This window comes from Onychostoma macrolepis, chromosome 17 (genome assembly GCF_012432095.1).
Source record: "Onychostoma macrolepis isolate SWU-2019 chromosome 17, ASM1243209v1, whole genome shotgun sequence".
Taxonomy (NCBI): domain Eukaryota; kingdom Metazoa; phylum Chordata; class Actinopteri; order Cypriniformes; family Cyprinidae; genus Onychostoma; species Onychostoma macrolepis.
In genome coordinates, this window is record NC_081171.1 from 19,796,274 (window position 1) to 19,815,500 (window position 19,227).

A 19,227-nucleotide genomic window follows, 5' to 3' on the forward strand; every position below is an offset into this window, starting at 1 on the left:
TGAATATGAGACGAGAGATCAGCATTTCAGCTTTTATTTCCAGGTATTCATATCTGGATCTGACACACAACTTAGAAGATATCACCTTTTGTTTGAACCCACCCATTTTTCATGTGAGCAAAAGTATCGGAACAGATTGACTTAAACTAGATTAAAGTGAATAAGACTTAATATTTAGTTGCAAATCCTTTGCTTTCAATAACTGCATCAAGTCTGTGACCCAATGACATCACCAAACTTCTGCATTATTCTTTTGTGATGCTTTTCCAGGCTTTCACCGCAGCCTCTTTCAGTTTTGGGGGGTTACTCCCTTCAGTCTCTTCTTTAGCAGGTAAAATGCATACTCTACAGGGTTTAAGTCTGGAGATTGACTTGGCCAGTCTAAAACCTTCCACTTCTTGCCCTGATGAACTCCTTTGTTGTTTTGTCACTATGTTTTGGGTCATTATCTTGCTCCATGATGAAGGATCTCCCAATCAGTTTGGTTGCATCTTTCTGTAAATTGTCAGACAAAATATTTCTGAAGACTTCTGAGATAATTTTGCTGCTGCCGTCATGCGTTACATCATTAATGAAGATTATTGAGCCTGTCCCAGAAGAAGCGATGAAAGCTCAAGCCATGTACTATAATGTACACCTGTGTACACTGTGTTTCAGATGAGCTTGTATGTTTGGGATCATGAGCAGATCCTTTCTTTCTCCAAACTTTAGCTTTTCCATCACTTTGGTCCATAAAATCAGTCCATAAAACCTTGTCCCGTCTCCTATTCTTCTCGCTAATGAGTGGTTTGCATCTTCTGGTGTAGCCTCTGTACTTTTGTTCATGAAGTCTTCTGCGATTGTGATACCTTCACTCCTGCCCACTGGAGGTTGTTGCTGATGTCACTATAACAGTTGTTTTAGGGTCTTTCTTTACAGCTGTCACAGTGTTTCTGTCGTCAACTGCAGATGTTTTCCTTGATCTACCCGTTCGAGGTGTGTTACTTAGTACACCAGTGGTTTCTTTCTACCTCAGGAGATTCCGAATGGTTGTACTTGCTATTGCCAGCGTTTGTGCAATGGTTTGATCGATTTTTCATCTTCTCTCAGCTTCACAATTGCTCGTTTTTCACCCATAGACACCTCTCTGGTTTTCATGTTGGTTACACATCTAACTATAAATGCAGTCTGCATGGATCTGAAACTGAGCGCAGACATTCAGTGCTATTTATTGTTCGAATAATCATTTAATAGGACACACCAGGGCAACAAAACACACCTGTCAGTCACATGTTCCAATACTTTTGGTAACATGAAAAATGGGTGGGTTCAAACAAAATCTTGTAAATTGTGTATCAGATCCAGATGAAAATACCTGTAAATAAAAGCTGAGATGTTAATCTCTCATCTCATATTCATCGTTTGATGTCAAACCCAGATGTTTTCAGTCTACAGCAAAAATAAAGTACCGGTAATTGGCCTCACTGTTCCAATACTTTTGGAGGGCACTGTATATATATCTTATATCTTAATTTATATCCCTAAAATGGCGCTGTACTCCCTGATACAAACATTTAGAGACAGATTACAAAAAAAAAAAAAAAAAAAGTAAGCATTTAATTCATACATCTTCAATGTAAACCTAATAAGCTAATACTCTTATGCTGTTTTCCAACATGTGTAAATATGTAAACTAGATCAACTTTTATCGGAGCATGAGTAGATTTCCCACTACAGGCGGCCATGCCGTTTTAAATGCTTCCTATGAGCTAAACAAAGAATGTAGAAACAAAAGTCAACTCATCTAAATATTCACAACAAACACCCTTTCAAAATGAAACCATTTCAGAAATAAGACCGACACTTTCACTGCTTCTCCCCACATCTTCTCAAATGTTTGTATCCCCCAGGATACATGGCCACTAACAGTAACAGACTTGTAAAAAAAAATGTAAATAAGCATGTTTCAGGGAACAGAAAACACGCTTTGTGGTAATAATAAATAAACTGGCTAGCATTATTTTATTTGTTCACTATTTTTGCGGTTTTAAAAAATCTGCTAATCATTACCTGTCCGTGCTGAAAGGTTCCTTGATTCCAGTAGGTGGCAGCAAACACCTTCAACACTTTCTGAACAAAAGTTAACCACTTTTCCTTAGCCCCATGAAGCCTTGCGCGAATTAGAGGGGTATCTTCTGTTTAACTGCAAACATTACCTCAAAAATCCTACTTTTACTATATGCCGTACATCACAAGAGAGTCTTCAAATATTTTATCACACTAAATGCTTGAATAAACTTTTAAAATCAGAACGGATTGTAAAACACTAAATATAACATACTTGCATAAATAAACTTCATAAATGGTTACAAAAGCTCTGTACCCTTCATACACTAACGGTCTGTGAAATTCGTCAACTAACTGCCCAAAATCTGCTGACTGGTTCTGATTTTCAGCAACTAATATTGAATTGTCCAGACTGCAAACTGAGGCAAAAATGTGTGCAAGTGTCATGTAGTGTACTCCAGCCTGAAGCTGACTCATGTCATGTGACAAACAAGCAAAAGGAGGCCAAGTAGCAGTTCTTGCTTTTTATTTCACAATACTAAAACAACTAGTTGGTCCAAAAAAAAAAAGAAAAAGAAAGAAAGAAAGAAAATGAAATGGATATAGGAAAAATATGTAGTGTAAAGCACATAAAAATGTGGGATATATGTCAACAGCTACTAACCTACAATGTAAGAAGTTACTATATAATGAAAAAAAAACAACAACTTTAAAGCACTTCAATGGGGTAAGTGCACAGCTTACCCCATTGAACAAAAAAACTGCACTTATTCTTCCTCATCACTTTCAGAGGGTTTCACAGTGTGCCATTTTTTGAAGCAGTTCCTTGAAGACACAAAGCACAAAGCTACATTGCATTTTGTGCAGTACACAGGTGTCTTTACTTTGTGACCTGAAACTTTGCACAGGACACATATTCTCCTCCCACTTCGGGCATCTGACCCGAAATACTCCGGCCAGCATAGCTCTTCCTCCACAGCAGATGGTGCAGAGGTCTCTTGGTCACATGATGCGGATGGCTCCGCGTCTACTGATGCGCTGGGCAATTTGTCAATCCCTACCAGCTCAGCCACGAGTGCCTCTCGAAATTCCTTCTGGGTGAGAGGGGTCTTTTTCTGAGATTTCAACAGATTCTGGTGAAGAATTAAACTGTTCACCACTCCGATATCAACAAAATGGAAAAAAAAGGTCTTGTACCATTTTTTGGTCTTGTGTATGACATTGTAGTACCCAATCAGGGCATCTGAAAGGTCCACACCTCCCATATGTTTATTGTAGTCCTTTGCTGCCGCTGGAATTGCGATTTGGCGCTTTTCCCACCCACTCTTGGGATTCCTGACGCGCCTGGAGACGGTAGAGCCATCATATGCCTTGTGAATCGTCGAACACATCGAAACCATTTTTGTGTCCATCCACCTCACAAAGAGGAGGTTACCTTCACGAAGCCAGCGTATGGATCCTCTTTGCGCCCTTTCGCTGAGCTCATTGGCCCTTGTTCTAGGAAAGCCCTGTACGTGGCAGCGTATCGTGCCACACGCAAGCATCTTTTTCTCCAGCAAGTCCAACAAAAGGCCTGGGCTTGTATAAAAGTTGTCCATATACACATGGTAGCCTTTGCCCAGAACAGACAGATCCAAGAGGCGTACCACAGAATCATAACTCAGTCCTTTACCTGTGGCCAAAGAAGACTTACCTTCATAAACGAAGAAGTTCCATGTGTAGCCACATGCAGAATCAGCAAGAACGAAGAGTTTGTAACCCCACTTGGTTGGCTTGTCCTTCATATACTGTTTGAAGCTGATTCTCGCTTTAGATGCCACCATCCTTTCGTCCACCGCCAGCTCTCTGTTTGGATGGAAGTACGTTTTGCATGCTGCTATGATGTCAGTGTACAGAGGCTTGATTTTGAAAAGTCTGTCATGGTCTGGAGTCCCCTTTTTCTTTGCATTCTCTCGATCCTCCTCAAGATCGCAAAGATGCAGGTTCCAAGAGATGGCCTGAAATCTGCTCCTGGACATCACTGATTTTGGGAATGGCAAATTGTAAATTTCTTTGCCTGACCAGTAATCCGTAATAGTTTTTGTGCTGAGGAGCCCCATGTAAATAACAAGCGCAATATACGAATATAGTTCCTTCACCTTCAAAGGCACCCACAAGAATTTCTTCCCAGCTTCAGTCCTCATTTTTGCATAACTATTTGTGTTCTTCACAATGGTGTTCACCACAGAGTATGGGAAGAAAAGCTGAAATAGTTGCAAGGGGGAATAATTTCTGTCCATGATGAGCTGAGCTCCTGGATTTCGCTTTGGAATAAAATGGGGTAGCACCGGAGCCTCATCCTCCACGTTGATGTCATTCCAAAAGCCCATTTCACTGTCCTCTGACAAGCAAGCTGCAGACCTTTTTGTCCCCCGTCGAGAACGAGTTTTTCCTCTGGGTGTTGACCTCGGACTCAAGAAACCAACAACAGAGGATGCAGGGGTTCTGGGGGTTTGTGGTGTGGTGATGGGGCACGGGACGATATGACGTTTTTTGGGGCTTGGCTTGCTGACTGCTTCCCATTCATCATCGCTTGAGTCTAGACTGTAACAGAACAAACACACACTGACGAGTGGACATGCACAACACACATGTGCATCTGATGCATGCATATGCAAATGCACAATATACTACTCACAAGCTACACTACTTTCTTTTCTTTATGCTTAATTTTAGGCAGTTTCTATGGTGTTATTTTAATGACAAATATCAAGAGTGCATTATTGTAACATGATAGCACATCCATGTAATGCGTGAGCAAGAATCGCTCCACTTGCAAGCGGATTTCCTTCGCTCTTGCACAGAACTCTGATGCACGCTTTCAAAAATAAAAATACAGTATTGCATGTATGTGCTCAAACTTTGTCCTTGCATCAATGACGGCCAGAAGGGCTAAAATGTTAATTCAGTTGAAAAGTAATCTAACTAAATGGAAGCAAGCTGATTTTATTATTTATTTGATTGTTTAAAAGTTATTTGAGTTAAGTGCTTATTGTGAACATTCAGTCTTTTGGTGTTGTGTATGGTGTTGTATATAGTTCTGTGTATCACATTTAATACTATATCAACTTTATTGCACATGTAATATTACCCCTTGGGGCATGTCTGTTTTTGCCTAGAGCACCACATAATCCAGAACCACCACTAGTAAAGGGATAGTTCACCCAAAAATGAAAATTGTGTCATCCTTTACTCACCCTCATATTGTTTCAAACCTGTTAAGAGTTTCTTTCTTATGTTGAACACAAAAGATGATATTTTGAAGAATGCTGGGCTTATTCCGTGTCAACTCAACCAGAGGTCCTCGGCTCAAATTTTTGATTTTGCTAATATTTTTTGGTCACTACAGGCACATAATACAGCAAAGATTGCTAAAGTCAGCAGATTTTACTAATAGACCTACCAATCTCTGTGTAAAAGTAACATTACGATGCTGCCATCTTTCCGAAGTCATTTTTGGTTCTTAAAAGTAACTTTTTTGTGTGTATTCAACAAAGAAATTTATACAGGGTTGAAACGACATGAGGGTGAGTAAATGATGACAATTTTAATTTTTGAGTGAACTATTCCTTGAAAGGTTTGACAAACTCCATGTATTTGTTTGTTTGATATTTGGGATGGGGTCATTTTGGGTTAGTTTTGTTATGCGGACCTGGCAACCCTGCTAGTGTTTGTGAATCGGACGGGTGCACAAATGTAATTCACAATATGCATGTAACAGTTACACAAAAACAATTCACATATGCACGTACGACATGTGCAAAGAAGAATGCAAGAGTTGCAAAACGCACAATGCAATTCATGCAAGCAACACGTGTATGCATGTGCGCGCGACAATTCAAATTTGCAACAACAGATAAACAAAAGGCACGGAGCAAACACACACATACAGATATGAAACCCACAAACTCGTATAGAAGTTTAAAACGTGTACGTACGGCTCATAATCAGGGTCATCTTTCTCTTTCTCCTCCTCCTTATCCTTACCAGCCTTCGACACTGACTCGTTATCGTTGCAAGATTCGTTTTCATTTACATTACCAAGCTCTTCCAAAACATGATTTTCCTCAAACAGCTTTCGGGCAATCTTTTCCTTTTCAGCAGCCATTGTCCAAAGACAAGCGCAGAGGGGAAAGGGGAAATGCGAAACAACGTGCTCAAACACCCCTAACGTTACCTATGAGACGTGCATGTGCAGACCCGCAAACCCATTCATTACACCGGTTTCCGACCTGAAGAGTCCAGCAGCAACCTCAGACCGGAAGTTAGCACAGAGCAGACAAAGCCAAATCCACTCCCGCCACTAACTCTAATCTCTTTGAAACTAATAACAACTTTTAGCTCTCTGAAACTATACAATAAGCAAAGAATAATAATCTCTACGATATTCTAAGGCTATAAAATCTCAGACCAATCAGAATCGAGTATTCTAGAGACCCATGTAAAATAAATAAATAAATGTTGTAATATCACCTTGGCATAAGTTTATGATTATTATTATTATTAAAAATGCACATTACCGCAAAATAAGAAAAATCAAGTCCTAATAATCCTAATTATGACACAATTTTTTCCCTCAAAACGTCAACATTGAAGTTAAATTATTAAAGTTAAATTAAAATTACTAGACCAAAAGTCATAAATATGAGGTTTATATTACAACATGAAATATGAGATTATACATTTTCAGACATTATAAGAATACAGAATAAAAAGACTTCTATGACATTAAAAGTAAAAATTATGAGATTAAAAAGTAATTAAAATTTTAAATTTTAAAATACAGCAAAACACGAATTATGAGATGAGATAAAAGGTCTACATTTTGAGATAAAATGTCACTATTATGAGATAAAAATAGGCTACTTATGGCACAAAAAAGTCAACATTTTGAGATAAGTCATAATGTAATTATAATGACTTAAAATGTGACTTTTGATGTCATAATCATGATTTTATATGTCATAATTATTACTTTTTATTTAATAATTTTGACTTTATCTCATCACAATGTCATAATTTTGACTTTTTCTCTTAATTTTGATTTAGATGTCAATTTCAATTACTTAGTAGCTCGTAATTTTGTCTTTCTTTTTTTTTAATCTCATAATTATTTTTTTCCTTTGTGTTAGAAATGGGATTTCATGCAACAGAATGTCAAGATCACAAATATTATGTAAATGGTTAACACATAATCCATAGCCATAGCAGTAAGCCTATTGAACTGTAACATATTGCAGCCTCTGCAGATGATATAATTTCTAAAAGTAAAACTCCTCAATAAGGAACAAAGTTATTAAAAAAAGACACCAGCAGAGGTCATGTGGATATGCTTTCACTCTTCATTATGAGCTCTGAGTGGAGAGCATTAGAGTGTAATATTAACATTCAGAAGACAGTCAGCTGTGCAAAATGGGAATTAGAATTAAAACTTTGCTCATCATATTAATCATTTTCCAATATTGATATATTAACAGCAGATAATTTGACTGGCCTCAAGGTCATTGGGGTCATCAAGGTGTGCAACCATGCACAGATAAACCAAAACCTGCCATTGTCTTTAACGTCATGTGTCCATAGTAGCCTATATTTTTACATAAACAGAACTATGTTGTATGTGGCATGAATTATGTTAGTTTTGAATGACGTTTCCTCTTTTTAGCCTGAAGTGACTGCGGTCTTTGTGAGGATGCAAATACACTCTGTAACAAATATCTTGCTATGAAAGGATTGTTGCTTTTACAAGTACAGTAGCAATAGATTGCTTTTTATAAATCATTATGTTATTTCCCTTTTTGTTCTAGTACTTTATGGAAGAAGGTGTACTATCTGTCAAAAAGAAAGATCATATTAGATTATGTTCACATGGATTTTTAAAGAGCTTATAATCAGGATACTGTAAAAGTAGGCTTGAATAATTCATTTAAGACAAAAATGCATTAATATAGAACATTTTCTGGCAGAAAACCAATACAAAGCACTGTTCTGCAGATGTTTAATATTTAATGTTGTGGTTAGTTACAATTCTCTTCAGGTTGTCCATTAAAAGTGTGTTACTCACAAACAATTTTGTGAATTATTTGTGTTGAAAGAACTTAATAAAAAACTGATGAATTGTTGTCCTTTTAATTATATGTGATTTAAAATACCGTCTCACTTTCTCAACCTCAGTTAATATTATATTACAAATAGATCATGGGATTTCTCTGAGAACGATTAAAAAAAAAACTTTTCCCTACTGATTTAATGTACACTTTTACATTTGTGACTTTTCTGATTATCAATGCTGATTCAGTTGCACATAATAAAGACTGTCTCCTTTTGCACAAGCGATTACAGGCCTCAGCAATTACAGAATTATCATCTTAATTAGTCTTTTGTTGTGGAGGCAGGGGGTGTGAAGCTTATATTGGAACAGACATGGCACTAATAATGAAGCACTCTTATTCTACAGACTAATGAATTTATATCCAGGAAGGAGGGAAGGGTTTCTTTTTTGAGGCACAAAAAAATAAAAATAAAAATTTATTTTTTTTATTCTTAGCATATATCATTAGCATATAACATAATTCACGAACTCCCTTAATATTTATATTTATTTAGGGGGGGGATTAACGCGACGTTCTGGGTTTAGAAACGCCATTCTCCACCTTAAGAGAGGCGCATTGCTTTAAAAACCATTAAGTATATTTTTTAAGAATAAACATCATTATTAAATTGTGATAGCGTGTACTTAAAGAAAAAAAAAACAACGTAAAAATACCTCAGAGAGACATTAAACATCAATTTCTGTATTTACACGCACAAGAAATGTCCTTCTCCACCTTAAGAGAGGCGCTCACGATCCTAAATGCGATCTACAATCAGGCCACGCCCTGCGTCCGTTCCGATTGGCTCAAAGCTGGCAGCTCTGGTTCCTCATTGGTCACTCCTTTCCCATTGAATCTCCTCCACCTTTACTTTGTCAATTTCTGCGCTTTCATTGAATTGCACTGCAAGAGCTGCATCGATCTGAAGCCTGCAGCAATCCCAGCACGACAACGTACACTCCTGTCCCTTAACAGATGAGGGCTACATCAGCAGACTGGTTTATTATCAAACGGGTGAACTGAATCTCCACTTACACTGGAAGAAGTGAGAACCAACACCGTGGGAGAGAGATTTCCCGTCGTAGAAGCGTCACTTCTCTGTAGTTGGCTAATGATTTTTATTAATTCCCAACTTGTCTTAATCCACCGAGGACAAAACACAGCGATGATAAGACTTCAGGACGCTCATGAGAGTTTTATTTCGTCATTTTATCTCTGAACTTCGACATTAAGTGCACCCCAACCGGTTATCACGAGGATTAAAACCGATATTTGTGGTTTTTACGAAAGGAAATACAATGCCGGACCAGATCACAGTGGCGGAGTTTGTGGCGGAGACGAATGAAGATTATAAATCGCCCACCGCCTCAAACTTCACCACTAGAATGACTCACTGCAGGAATACTGTAGCCGCACTGGAGGAGGTGAGACCCCTAACTTTATCTAACCTGCTATTCTGCGATTGTTAAAACCTTGCTGACTGTTTTGCTTACTTACAAGACCACTAGAGTCAGCTATTGCCCCCCTTGGAGTTACTAAATGAGTTACTGAGGAGGCAAATCCTCGCGCCCTCTTTGTTGATGCCTCACCCATTAGACAACTGCTGTATTGCATTGTCTCATCCTGATGAGATATAATAAACCACAAGCAGTTTGATTATTCATTGCATATTTAGATAAAATACCACGCACAGGCTAACATAGATATACATTGATTTGGTTCGAATTTATATAGAAGGACAAATAGTTGATCAACACCTGTTACAATTAACACATCTTGTATTACTTATTCAGCAACTCGCATCTTATCCTTCAGAGCTGGTTTTTGGCTGGTCACTAGTTGGTTGACCAGCTACAATATTCTAAAACCATCCTGACATCCTTGAGATGGTCCAACTTTGGACATCGTAATGAACACCTGCAAAAAAGATCAAAAACCAGACTATGGTTCAGTCTGGTTTACGATGTTCTCACAGCCTGGCTAAGATGCTCTTGCTGGTCTCCTAAATTGGCCAAGCAGGTGTTCATCTAGTTCAGTTTGTTGGCAAGCCTGAAAAGTGTCCAGAACTCCTCTAAAACCAGCTATCAGTAAAGACGACCATTATTAGACCAGGTTCCTAAACACATCTTCCAGTTTAAACTGGATTTTCAAACAGGGAATACTAATATGGTGTATCTAAAGTTCATAGTGTCTAGAATATATAAAACATCTCATAAGTGACTGAAGCCTCGCCCTGACTAGATATAAATAGCCTTTCTCAGCTCTGATGGGCTCTGCTGCTTTTGTGTTTTGTTGAATAGAGACAGCTTCCTGTGGGATTTGCATCATCACAGCTTCAGATTATAACCGTGATAGATGCTGCAGGCTGTATGAACTTGTTATTAAGTACAGATAAAAGTAATGCAATGTGTCGAGATGTTATGCTATCTTAGATAGGGTTGACACAGTTGCTATGTGACTTTCGCTGATATTAATAGCAAGGTGTGTTGTTTGGCAGGATATTTGACTAGTTATGGCTCGAATCCACATTTCGTAATGCCATTGGGTTAAATGATTCCTGTGCTTTCAAGGTAATTCTTCAAATGGCCAACTGCGTTCTGTCCTGGCTGTGTGTTCCTATGAGGAACTCAGGAAGTCTGGAGCTAAATGATTGTTTTTGGTTTTCCTCTTCTTGCATGCTGTTTGTTCACTCGTTGGCTTTGTGGTAATTGCTTCGGGGACATAAATAGTACTGTCCACATATTTGCTGTAAGTTGGGTGTTTTTGCGATTCGTTTAACACTGACCAAGAGTCCGAATCTGTATTTGTCAGAGTTTTTCCAGATGTCATTTTCACAGGAAATGTTCATGATTCTTATCCGTATTGTCTCATCACTTTGAAACGGCTTCCCTCATGGGTCTCATTGCTTCAGCCACTTAAACGTAAGGGCCTAATTTAACTTGCAGCTTTTGCCAGATAATAAACAGGACAAGATAGAAGGAATTATAATTTCTTTTTAAAGCAATTAAACTGGAAAACAAGTTAATTTGAGGCCTGCAGTTGTAAAAGCTTCAGCCACAGGGGAAATAAAGGCCGTAAAATATTACTACGCAGTTTGAGACGACAATATCTGGTTAAGAAGTGCGTGAAAGTAAATTATTGAAACAATGGAATGTTTCGTCTTCAGTTAGGCTGTTCTTAACCAAAAATTCACTTACATTTGGACTTCTAATGTTTCTACACTGACAAACATTTGAAGTGTTCCATCTATACAAATGCTCTTCCAGCATTTATTGATTGCGTCTTGTTAGTCTCAAGTCACCTTATGAGTAAAATGAGCTTTTTAGACCACAAATCAGATGATGGACTCTGAAACATATTGGTGTTTTTAGTTTAATAGCCTCTCTCTTTCATGCCGTGGGAGGCTGGGGTTGATTTATGGTCGGATGTGTCCTTGTCTTATTGCAGAGGTTAGCTGAGGGCAACGGGTTCAGAATCAATAAGCATCAGCGCTTCATATGATACCTGTATCTTCTCTCGCATTTATCTCAATGTTGATTTTCTGGTATGACGTTGCCTTAGACATGGATATAAACAGCCAGACTTTCTTTTAAGTAAGTTTAACCTACTTTTATAAGTTTAGCCTGCTTTTGTAGGCCAAAGAGAGCTGTATAGCCTAGTTCAAACTGAGCATAAGCTGACTCTCTAGCTCAGATGTTGGCAGGAGTTTCGTCTCCTCAGTTGCACTTTATCTTTAGAAAGTGTTTCAAACACATTTGAGGCCAGTGCCGCCCACCCTTGTGTGGTTTGAGTGCATCTTTGTGCTTTCCACACAGAGATCACAGTGTGTCAGTGAAGTGTGTGATCCCGCTGAATGACTCTGCTTGGGGATTACAGAGGGAAAGTTGGGAAATCACTATGGTATTCCTGGCATTCCTAAGAAATATTGACATTGACCTCGCTGAAAACCTATGGATGTTGAAGCCAGTGGTGTTTTTTTAACCAGAAGTCATAATCAACTAAATAAGCACTCTCTAAGCTATAGATTTTGTCAGTTTGGAAAACAGTGTTTCTCTTAATATCCATATAATATTCTGGTGCCTAGAAATGGCTTTTTTTGAATGCACTGTACATGAACATTGACAAACATTGAACAAAGCTTAATAAATAATATAAAACTAATTGGTTAGTTCATATTAGCTAATACATTAACAAATGAGCCCCTGTTGTAAATAGGGTTGTTCCGATTCCGATACTAGTATCGGAAATTTCACCGATACCACAAAAAATTCTGGCATCGGTATCGGCGAGTACTTGAACCCATGTACCGATCCGATACCATTTTCTTAAACAAGACCTATAGTTATGCCCGCTAGCTTTGCTTAACGCTGCAAATAGGAAATAAATTCTTCTTCGCTGCTCAGAATGCAAACACAGGAAGCTGTGCTGTGTTGCCACAAGCAACCACTATTTAGAGCAGCGAAGAAGTACAAACGTGCAAGCACATTGCCAGTAAATCACTTGCATATGCGACTAAATCTTCACCCTGGGCGACTATGTGATGTCTAATATTAGCCACTGGCTGATAAATAATCAGATTTTTAATTCTAACTGCCGGGTTCTCTGGTAGTAGGCGGAGCTAATGAGCAAACGACAATCTCATTGGCTGGCGCTCACCTATTATCGTCCCTGTTTTGATTTCAGCCAATCAGTTCGAGCCAATGCAGACAACGTGATTAATATTCATGAATCCAGCAGCTCGTTAATCCTTAGTGCATTTATATTGTTCTTAGTAGAATTCATAGTATGATTATTATCTTATCAGTATTATTGATAGTTTTCCCCCCATTTTTACAGAAACACTGAATGATCAAAAAAGCACCACCACCCTTTTTCCCTAAGTTCAGTTAAAATGACTAATATGCATTCATACAAGTTTTAATTCTAATTACTAAAGTTCTATCATTAAATAATACTTGATTATCATAATATATTTATAATGCTTGACTGACTGATGTTAAGAGTGTACTTTTTTCCAAACATTATATATTATATTTTTTGTTTACTCACCAGACTATCTATCTATGGTGAAGCGCACCGTAAAATAATTGTATGTATCAATTCATACAGGGCTAGTAAGTATAGCTGTATAACCAGATACATAGTATCGGATCAGTACTCGGTATCGGACGATACCCTGAGCCTAGGTATCGGAATCGGTATCGGGAAGGGGAAAAGGGTATCGGAACATCTCTAGTTGTAAAGGTGTTAACATGATTGCTTATGTAGAACACAAAAAGATAGGCTTAACTTATTGTCATTAGGTATATGTTTTTGTCCTACTCAGTTGGAACCTACCCTGTGTAAAAAGCTTAAGACCTATTCACGTGTTTGGTGAGATAAACATTTTAATTTGTATGAACGGCTGTTAATGCGTCTGTTCAACTGACACAAATATTTGCATGCCGTCAATGCGACAGATTTTTTTTTAAGCAGAGGTGTTCTAATCTCTCTTCCATCAAAAGGGCCAACCAAAAAGAAATGCACATGCCTGCAGGATTTTTTTTTCTGCATTTGTCTAAACAGATGTTTTGCGTGCAAAAATCTGATTTTCCTGTCAAATATTAATGTTGGTTTACACTAATGTGGAAAAAGCTGATTGATGTTGCAGTATAGTGTTCAAAACAGGCCTTATACTGATAACCAGCTGTGGTCACTTGGGATGGTCACTAGCTGAACCAGTCTAGTTAGGATGTAGTCTACTTGAATTGGTTCTTGATCACTAGTGTCAACAATTCTGATGGAACCAACAGCTGCTCTGTGGAACAGGTGAGGTTTGGGGGTTTAAAGCAACCAGGAATTGCTATTACAATGGACAAAAGCTAAAACAACACTAGCACCTGTTCTCTCTGCATGTTTTTTTTAAACCTGCTGTCTTTTTAGAGCATAATTCACTCCTTGTGAATAATTAGAAAGTCAATATGAAATTGCATTTGCATCCCATTTACTTACAGGAAGATATTCAACTGGGAAAATGTAAGAACATGGACTTTATCCATCAGGATTTGATTGGAAAAATAAACGACCTTGGTGACATCAGCCGAAAAGGAGAATTGTTTGAGAGTAAGTGCTTCTCTGGTGGTCACCATGCTGTGACTCCATCGGTTTTTCTGGGAAAATTTCCCCTTTGATTTGGGCCAAATTCACAGCCCTTTCCCAACAGATTCTGGATTTCTGTTTCTCACATGATAGATGCTGAAAGACCCTGAGACCCTGATGACATCTTGGAAAAGTGCGGTTGAGGAAATCCCATTAATTGGGTGGAGCAGGGTGCATTGATCTGCTAGGGTTCACAAGTGCACTGGCCTTTGTTTAGTGAGTGTTAATGGGGGCAGGGAGGCCCTCCGTCCCGTCCAGGGGGTTTGTCACAGATTACTAGGGACAACTCCCTTTTCAGGGCCATTGTGAACTGTCAAGCTCTACTTCTTCATTAATGAAGTTCCCGCCATTGATTTGTTGCTGTGTCCTTTAAAGACGGCCATCCGTTTCCCAGAGGTGCCTGTCACTTTCACTTTTAGCAAACTCAACAGCAGATGTCAGGACTCTTTGACATTTCCTCTGATTTGCATCATAATTCTTATTTCTGCTATATTTTAAATTTGTAATTGGCTGTGGGATGCATAATGTATTGGTGGCCATATTGGTTTTGGTCATAATTTGCTGAAGGATTGTTATGCTTATGCTTATATGCTCTTTTTTTATGTTGCTGAAAGTGATTTCCTTGAACCATGGAAAAGTCAAAGTCATGATCCCAGAGTGTTCATCTGATGTTCTGGGGATTTTACTAAAATGTGTGAACACCACCTGCATGTCCACATTTCGACAGGCTCTCTTGAGCGCTGCTATTTTTACAGCAGCTGAATTTTTAATGTTTCTGCTGAAGTCTTATAGACACATGAGGAGTGTGAAACAGCAGTTTCTGCTTGTTCATCTCTCAAAAACAAATCCAAATCCTGCAGAATTCCAAAGGTTTGTCATGTTTCTTAAAAGCAAGGATTTTAATTTTCACATTTTTTGAAGTTAAAAGAATAGCTTATCCAAAATGACATTTTTATTTACACATCCTCACAATTTTCCAGACCCGGCTAAATTTTAAAGAATGTTCGTACAGCTACTTTCCACACAACAGCTGTTTATAGGGACCACATCTGTAAAGGTCCAAAAAAGACAAACGCACCATAAAAGCAGTAGTATTACAATTTCTCCCATATGGTTAGTACACAGTGGCTCTTCAATGTGGAGAGTGTGGGAACTGTTTCTTACGCATTGAATGCTTCTCCAGCACACACATTTGGTCTTCATTTTGTCAGATTGCGCCTTCATCAGTCTCCTGGAGTTTACACACTCCTTTGCAGTCGCTTTAAATTATAAAGCAGTAATTAAAACAGGAGCCAATGTCTGTCTATCCATGTCGCTTTTTGTTTTTCAGGTATTCTGAGTCAAACTAATCACTAGACACCTTTTTTTTCCTCCTTTTAGTGTTGGAATAGGGCCTGCTGTAAATTGTCAGTGTTCAGGGGGAGTTAGTTTTCTGGCTTTACCTGTTTGATAGTTGTCTTCCTTGTCCAGTTGGCTAACTAGATATTTAGACATTTGTTATGTCAAAGGAAAGGGATCCATTCATTATATTAAGAGTAAGCAGGGTATTCTTTAAAAAAAAAAAAAAATCTAATTTTATGAAGAAAAAGTCTGGAACAGCGTGATTTATTTTAGGTGTGCCATCCCTTTAAGATAGCATCTTAGATCTCGGGTTAACCATTAATCCGATGGGCAAGGTGACATGGTGTTTGTGTTTTTACGTTAACAGCTGAACTCAGGTGCTAGTTTTGTGGAAGAGTTGTGGTCAGTCCAGTATGTCTTGTAACACTTGATGTGCTATGTAGCCAGTAGAACATAAAACAGGGTTTTTTTTCTTTGAAGTGCCTACTGCAGGGCAAAAGGTCTTCTTGTACTTCCACTAAAGGCAAAAGGACCTATAAACTAATGAGCTTTCAAGAGACGAGGAACCTTCACTACTCATCACAAACATCACATATGTTTAATTTGCTTAAATGGTTTCCAAAATTGGGGTTGGTGTGCTAGTTCAGTTTTGTAGAGTTTCTCTATAGGACTTTGACCCAGTCAAGTAGGTAGTTGTCTGTGATCACTGCAGCGTGTTGCACTTTCCCTTCTTTTGTTTCTCTCTCTCTTTCACTTACACACACACACACACACACACACACACACACACACACACACACACACACACACACACACACACACACGTTTGTTTTTGTGGTTTATGGGGACTCTCCATAGGCGTAATGGTTTTTATACTGTACAAACTGTATGTGCTATTGTCCTACACCAACCCTACACCTAAACCTACCCCTTACAGGAAACTGACTGCATTTTTAGATTAAAAAAAACAACAACACAATTTAGTATGTTTTTTAAGTCTTTTTATTTACGGGGACATAGGCAGTGTCCTCATAAACCACCTTCAAATTGTAATACCTCTGTCATACCCATGTGATTATACAAATTTTGTCCCCGTAAACCACAAAAACCAGTACACACACACACACACACACACACACACACACACACACACACACACACACAACTCTATCTTTGTGAGGACATACATTGACAGGGGGACTTTGACCCAGTCAAGTAGGTAGTTGTCTGTGATCAGCAGCGTGTTGCACTTTCCCTTCTTTTGTTTCTCTCTGTCTTTCACTTACACACACACAACTCTGTATAGCTAACTTTGTGAGGACATACATTGACACAATGCAGTCTCTAGCTCCTTACCCTAACCTTCAGAACTAAGTGCCTCACCCAAACCCTTACCCTAAACCTACCCTTTACCCAATTATAACCTGACCCCCAAGTCTTGACCCTCAAACAGGCCTTTAAAGGGGTTCCCTTTACAAGATTGTCCTCACTCCGATGGTCTAAAACTCAAACCGGCCCTCACAAAGATAGCTGTACAAGTGCACACACACACACACACACACACACACGCACGCACACACTCTCACTCAGCTTAAACAATGGAGGTTTTGTTGAGTTGAACTGCCATCAAGAGTGGTCCACACAGCTTTAGTATGTGCTGTTTTCTTGCCTGGCAAATTAGTCCATTAGTAATGTGTTGTACGGTAGAGATGACACACTGGTGTAGGTGAGCATTTTAACCCTAGTGCTCTAGAGTTACCTTCGCTTTTATGGAGCACTTAACAGGAGTCCTGAGGGAGATTGTGTTTGTTTGACACTGGTTGCTTAGGGCAGTCCCGTGACGCTACAAGAGACAAGTCTCAATAAAACCTGTTTGAGTTAATAGAGCACATTATTTAGCCTTGCGAAATCACTCAAGCAAAGGCCATTGTGCTTTTATAGTAACAGTTTCTATTTATGGCACCACAAAATCTTTTTTTTTTTTTTATTGTCTTTGTCTATATTACATTAAATTGCAGTTTTCATGTTCTCAGCATGCATCATTTTCTAAAAGGGTGATGGTTATTTTGGTTTATTCCAATTTCATGAATCTGATGTAATTTTTTAAGAAACATTTATTTACTAAAGTGAGCTGACAAGGTCATGGTGTGGTAAGATTTATAAAATTTTTAAAGGTCATTGCTTCTGTGGAGGGCGTGATGTTTCTTTCCTCTGCCTAGGTCAGCTAAGCCAAGCCTACTCCGTAATCTAATGAAGCCAACCCTCTTCTGTAGTCTAGTGGGCTGGCCTAGACTGTAATCCAGAGCAGACTAGTCTGTAGTATAAAGAAGCTGATCTGAGTCTTATAGTCAAGTAAAGCCTGGTCTGGAACTGTAATCCAGTAAACATGGGCCTGTAAAGTCTGCTAAATCCCAGACTAATCTAGTAAATACTAGAACATTCTGTAGTTTGCCCAGCCTAATCTTTAGTCATGTCTTTACTGTAGTCATGTAGTCAAGTCCAGCTTTGTTTTTAGGCTATGGTTAGTGTGGTAAAACTAATACTAGTGTGGTAAAACCCAGGTTAGTTTGCAGTCTAAGAAAAGCAAAGCCTGTTCTGTAGTCTTCTAAAACCCAGTTTAGTGTGCAACCAAGTAGAGCTGCACAATTAATCGAAATCAAAATAAAATCACAATTTAATCGTTCGGTTTGGTGCAATTTATGAAATCGCGAAAGCTGTTATGCGCAGCTTTTCAGTGAGTTATGGCTCTGTGATCAGTAGTAAATGATTGTGTCTTTTATAACATGCATTTGAAAAAGCAACATGCAAACATCTTTCCAAACATGAGAAGCATTTATGGACCTCTTGTCCAAAAGACAACATTTAATAACGTTTTTACTCCAAACTCACTTCATAACATCAGTCGAGTGTTTAAAATAAAATACTTCTGTGAGATGATGTGGCGTCACAGAATGAGGCATGCAACATATTATTTCATAGTATTCTACGCAGTGATAAAGGCTATGTCGATTAGCATTGCATTGTAAGTATACCTTATTATAATGAAAATACATGAGAAGATTTGAAGAACTCAGAATAAACCATAGCCTACATTGTCATAATTTTTTAAACAATGTTTTTTTTGTTTGTTTGTGTTTAACACCATGCCAGCTTCTTTGGCTATTTTCATGCGTTGAATGAAGTTCAATCTTCTGTTTATTCAGCTACCACTATATGGGATTTCCTGGAACTATTTGCATTACCTTTCTTATGCAGGGCATATTTGCCGTTTCAGTAGTACTGGGCGGTATGACCAAAAATGTATATCACGGTATTTTTCAAAATTATACCGGTTTCACGGTATATGACGGTATTTTTTTTTCTTTCATGCATGACCGGGTGTTAACCACATTTTCTACTGATTGAGAGAGAAAAAACTGCAGTAGATTGACTTAGAATGCCCTATTTTACTGTCATGATGAGCGAATATTGTAGAAAAATTCCACACTAAATAGTGACTAAACACGACCCATTAATACATGTTAACCAGGAGTCACTCTCATTTATAATCTCGACATCGTCTGATAAAATCAAC

The 19,227-nt window shown here is 38.4% G+C and overlaps 2 protein-coding genes across 2 annotated transcripts in view; one reads left to right on the forward strand and one right to left on the reverse strand.

Annotated features, from left to right (window-relative positions):
• Positions 1-2,572: 2,572 nt before the first annotated feature.
• LOC131523215 (piggyBac transposable element-derived protein 4-like) lies at positions 2,573-6,282 on the reverse strand. Its single transcript, XM_058749364.1, has 2 exons — positions 6,024-6,282; positions 2,573-4,629 (listed from the first exon to the last, which is right to left on the reverse strand). The coding sequence occupies exons 1-2, from the start codon at positions 6,191-6,193 to the stop codon at positions 2,814-2,816; spliced, it is 1,986 nt and encodes a 661-aa protein (XP_058605347.1). The 5' UTR covers positions 6,194-6,282; the 3' UTR covers positions 2,573-2,813.
• A 2,754-nt stretch (positions 6,283-9,036) lies between these two features.
• asap2a (ArfGAP with SH3 domain, ankyrin repeat and PH domain 2a) overlaps positions 9,037-19,227 on the forward strand; it is a 68,269-nt gene continuing 58,078 nt past the window's right edge. The window contains exon 1 of the mRNA XM_058750125.1: positions 9,037-9,598. Coding sequence (XP_058606108.1) covers positions 9,473-9,598 — 126 coding nt within the window. The 5' untranslated portion in view covers positions 9,037-9,472. The remainder of the gene's footprint in view (positions 9,599-19,227) is intronic.

Excerpts from the sequence above, each read along its gene's own strand:
- LOC131523215 (XM_058749364.1), bottom strand. The coding sequence starts at position 6,193 with ATGGCTGCTGAAAAGGAAAAGATTGCCCGAAAGCTGTTTGAGGAAAAT. Across the intron at positions 4,630-6,023 it reads GATGACCCTGATTATGAGCC|TCTAGACTCAAGCGATGATG; the intron begins GTACGTACACGT and ends GTTCTGTTACAG.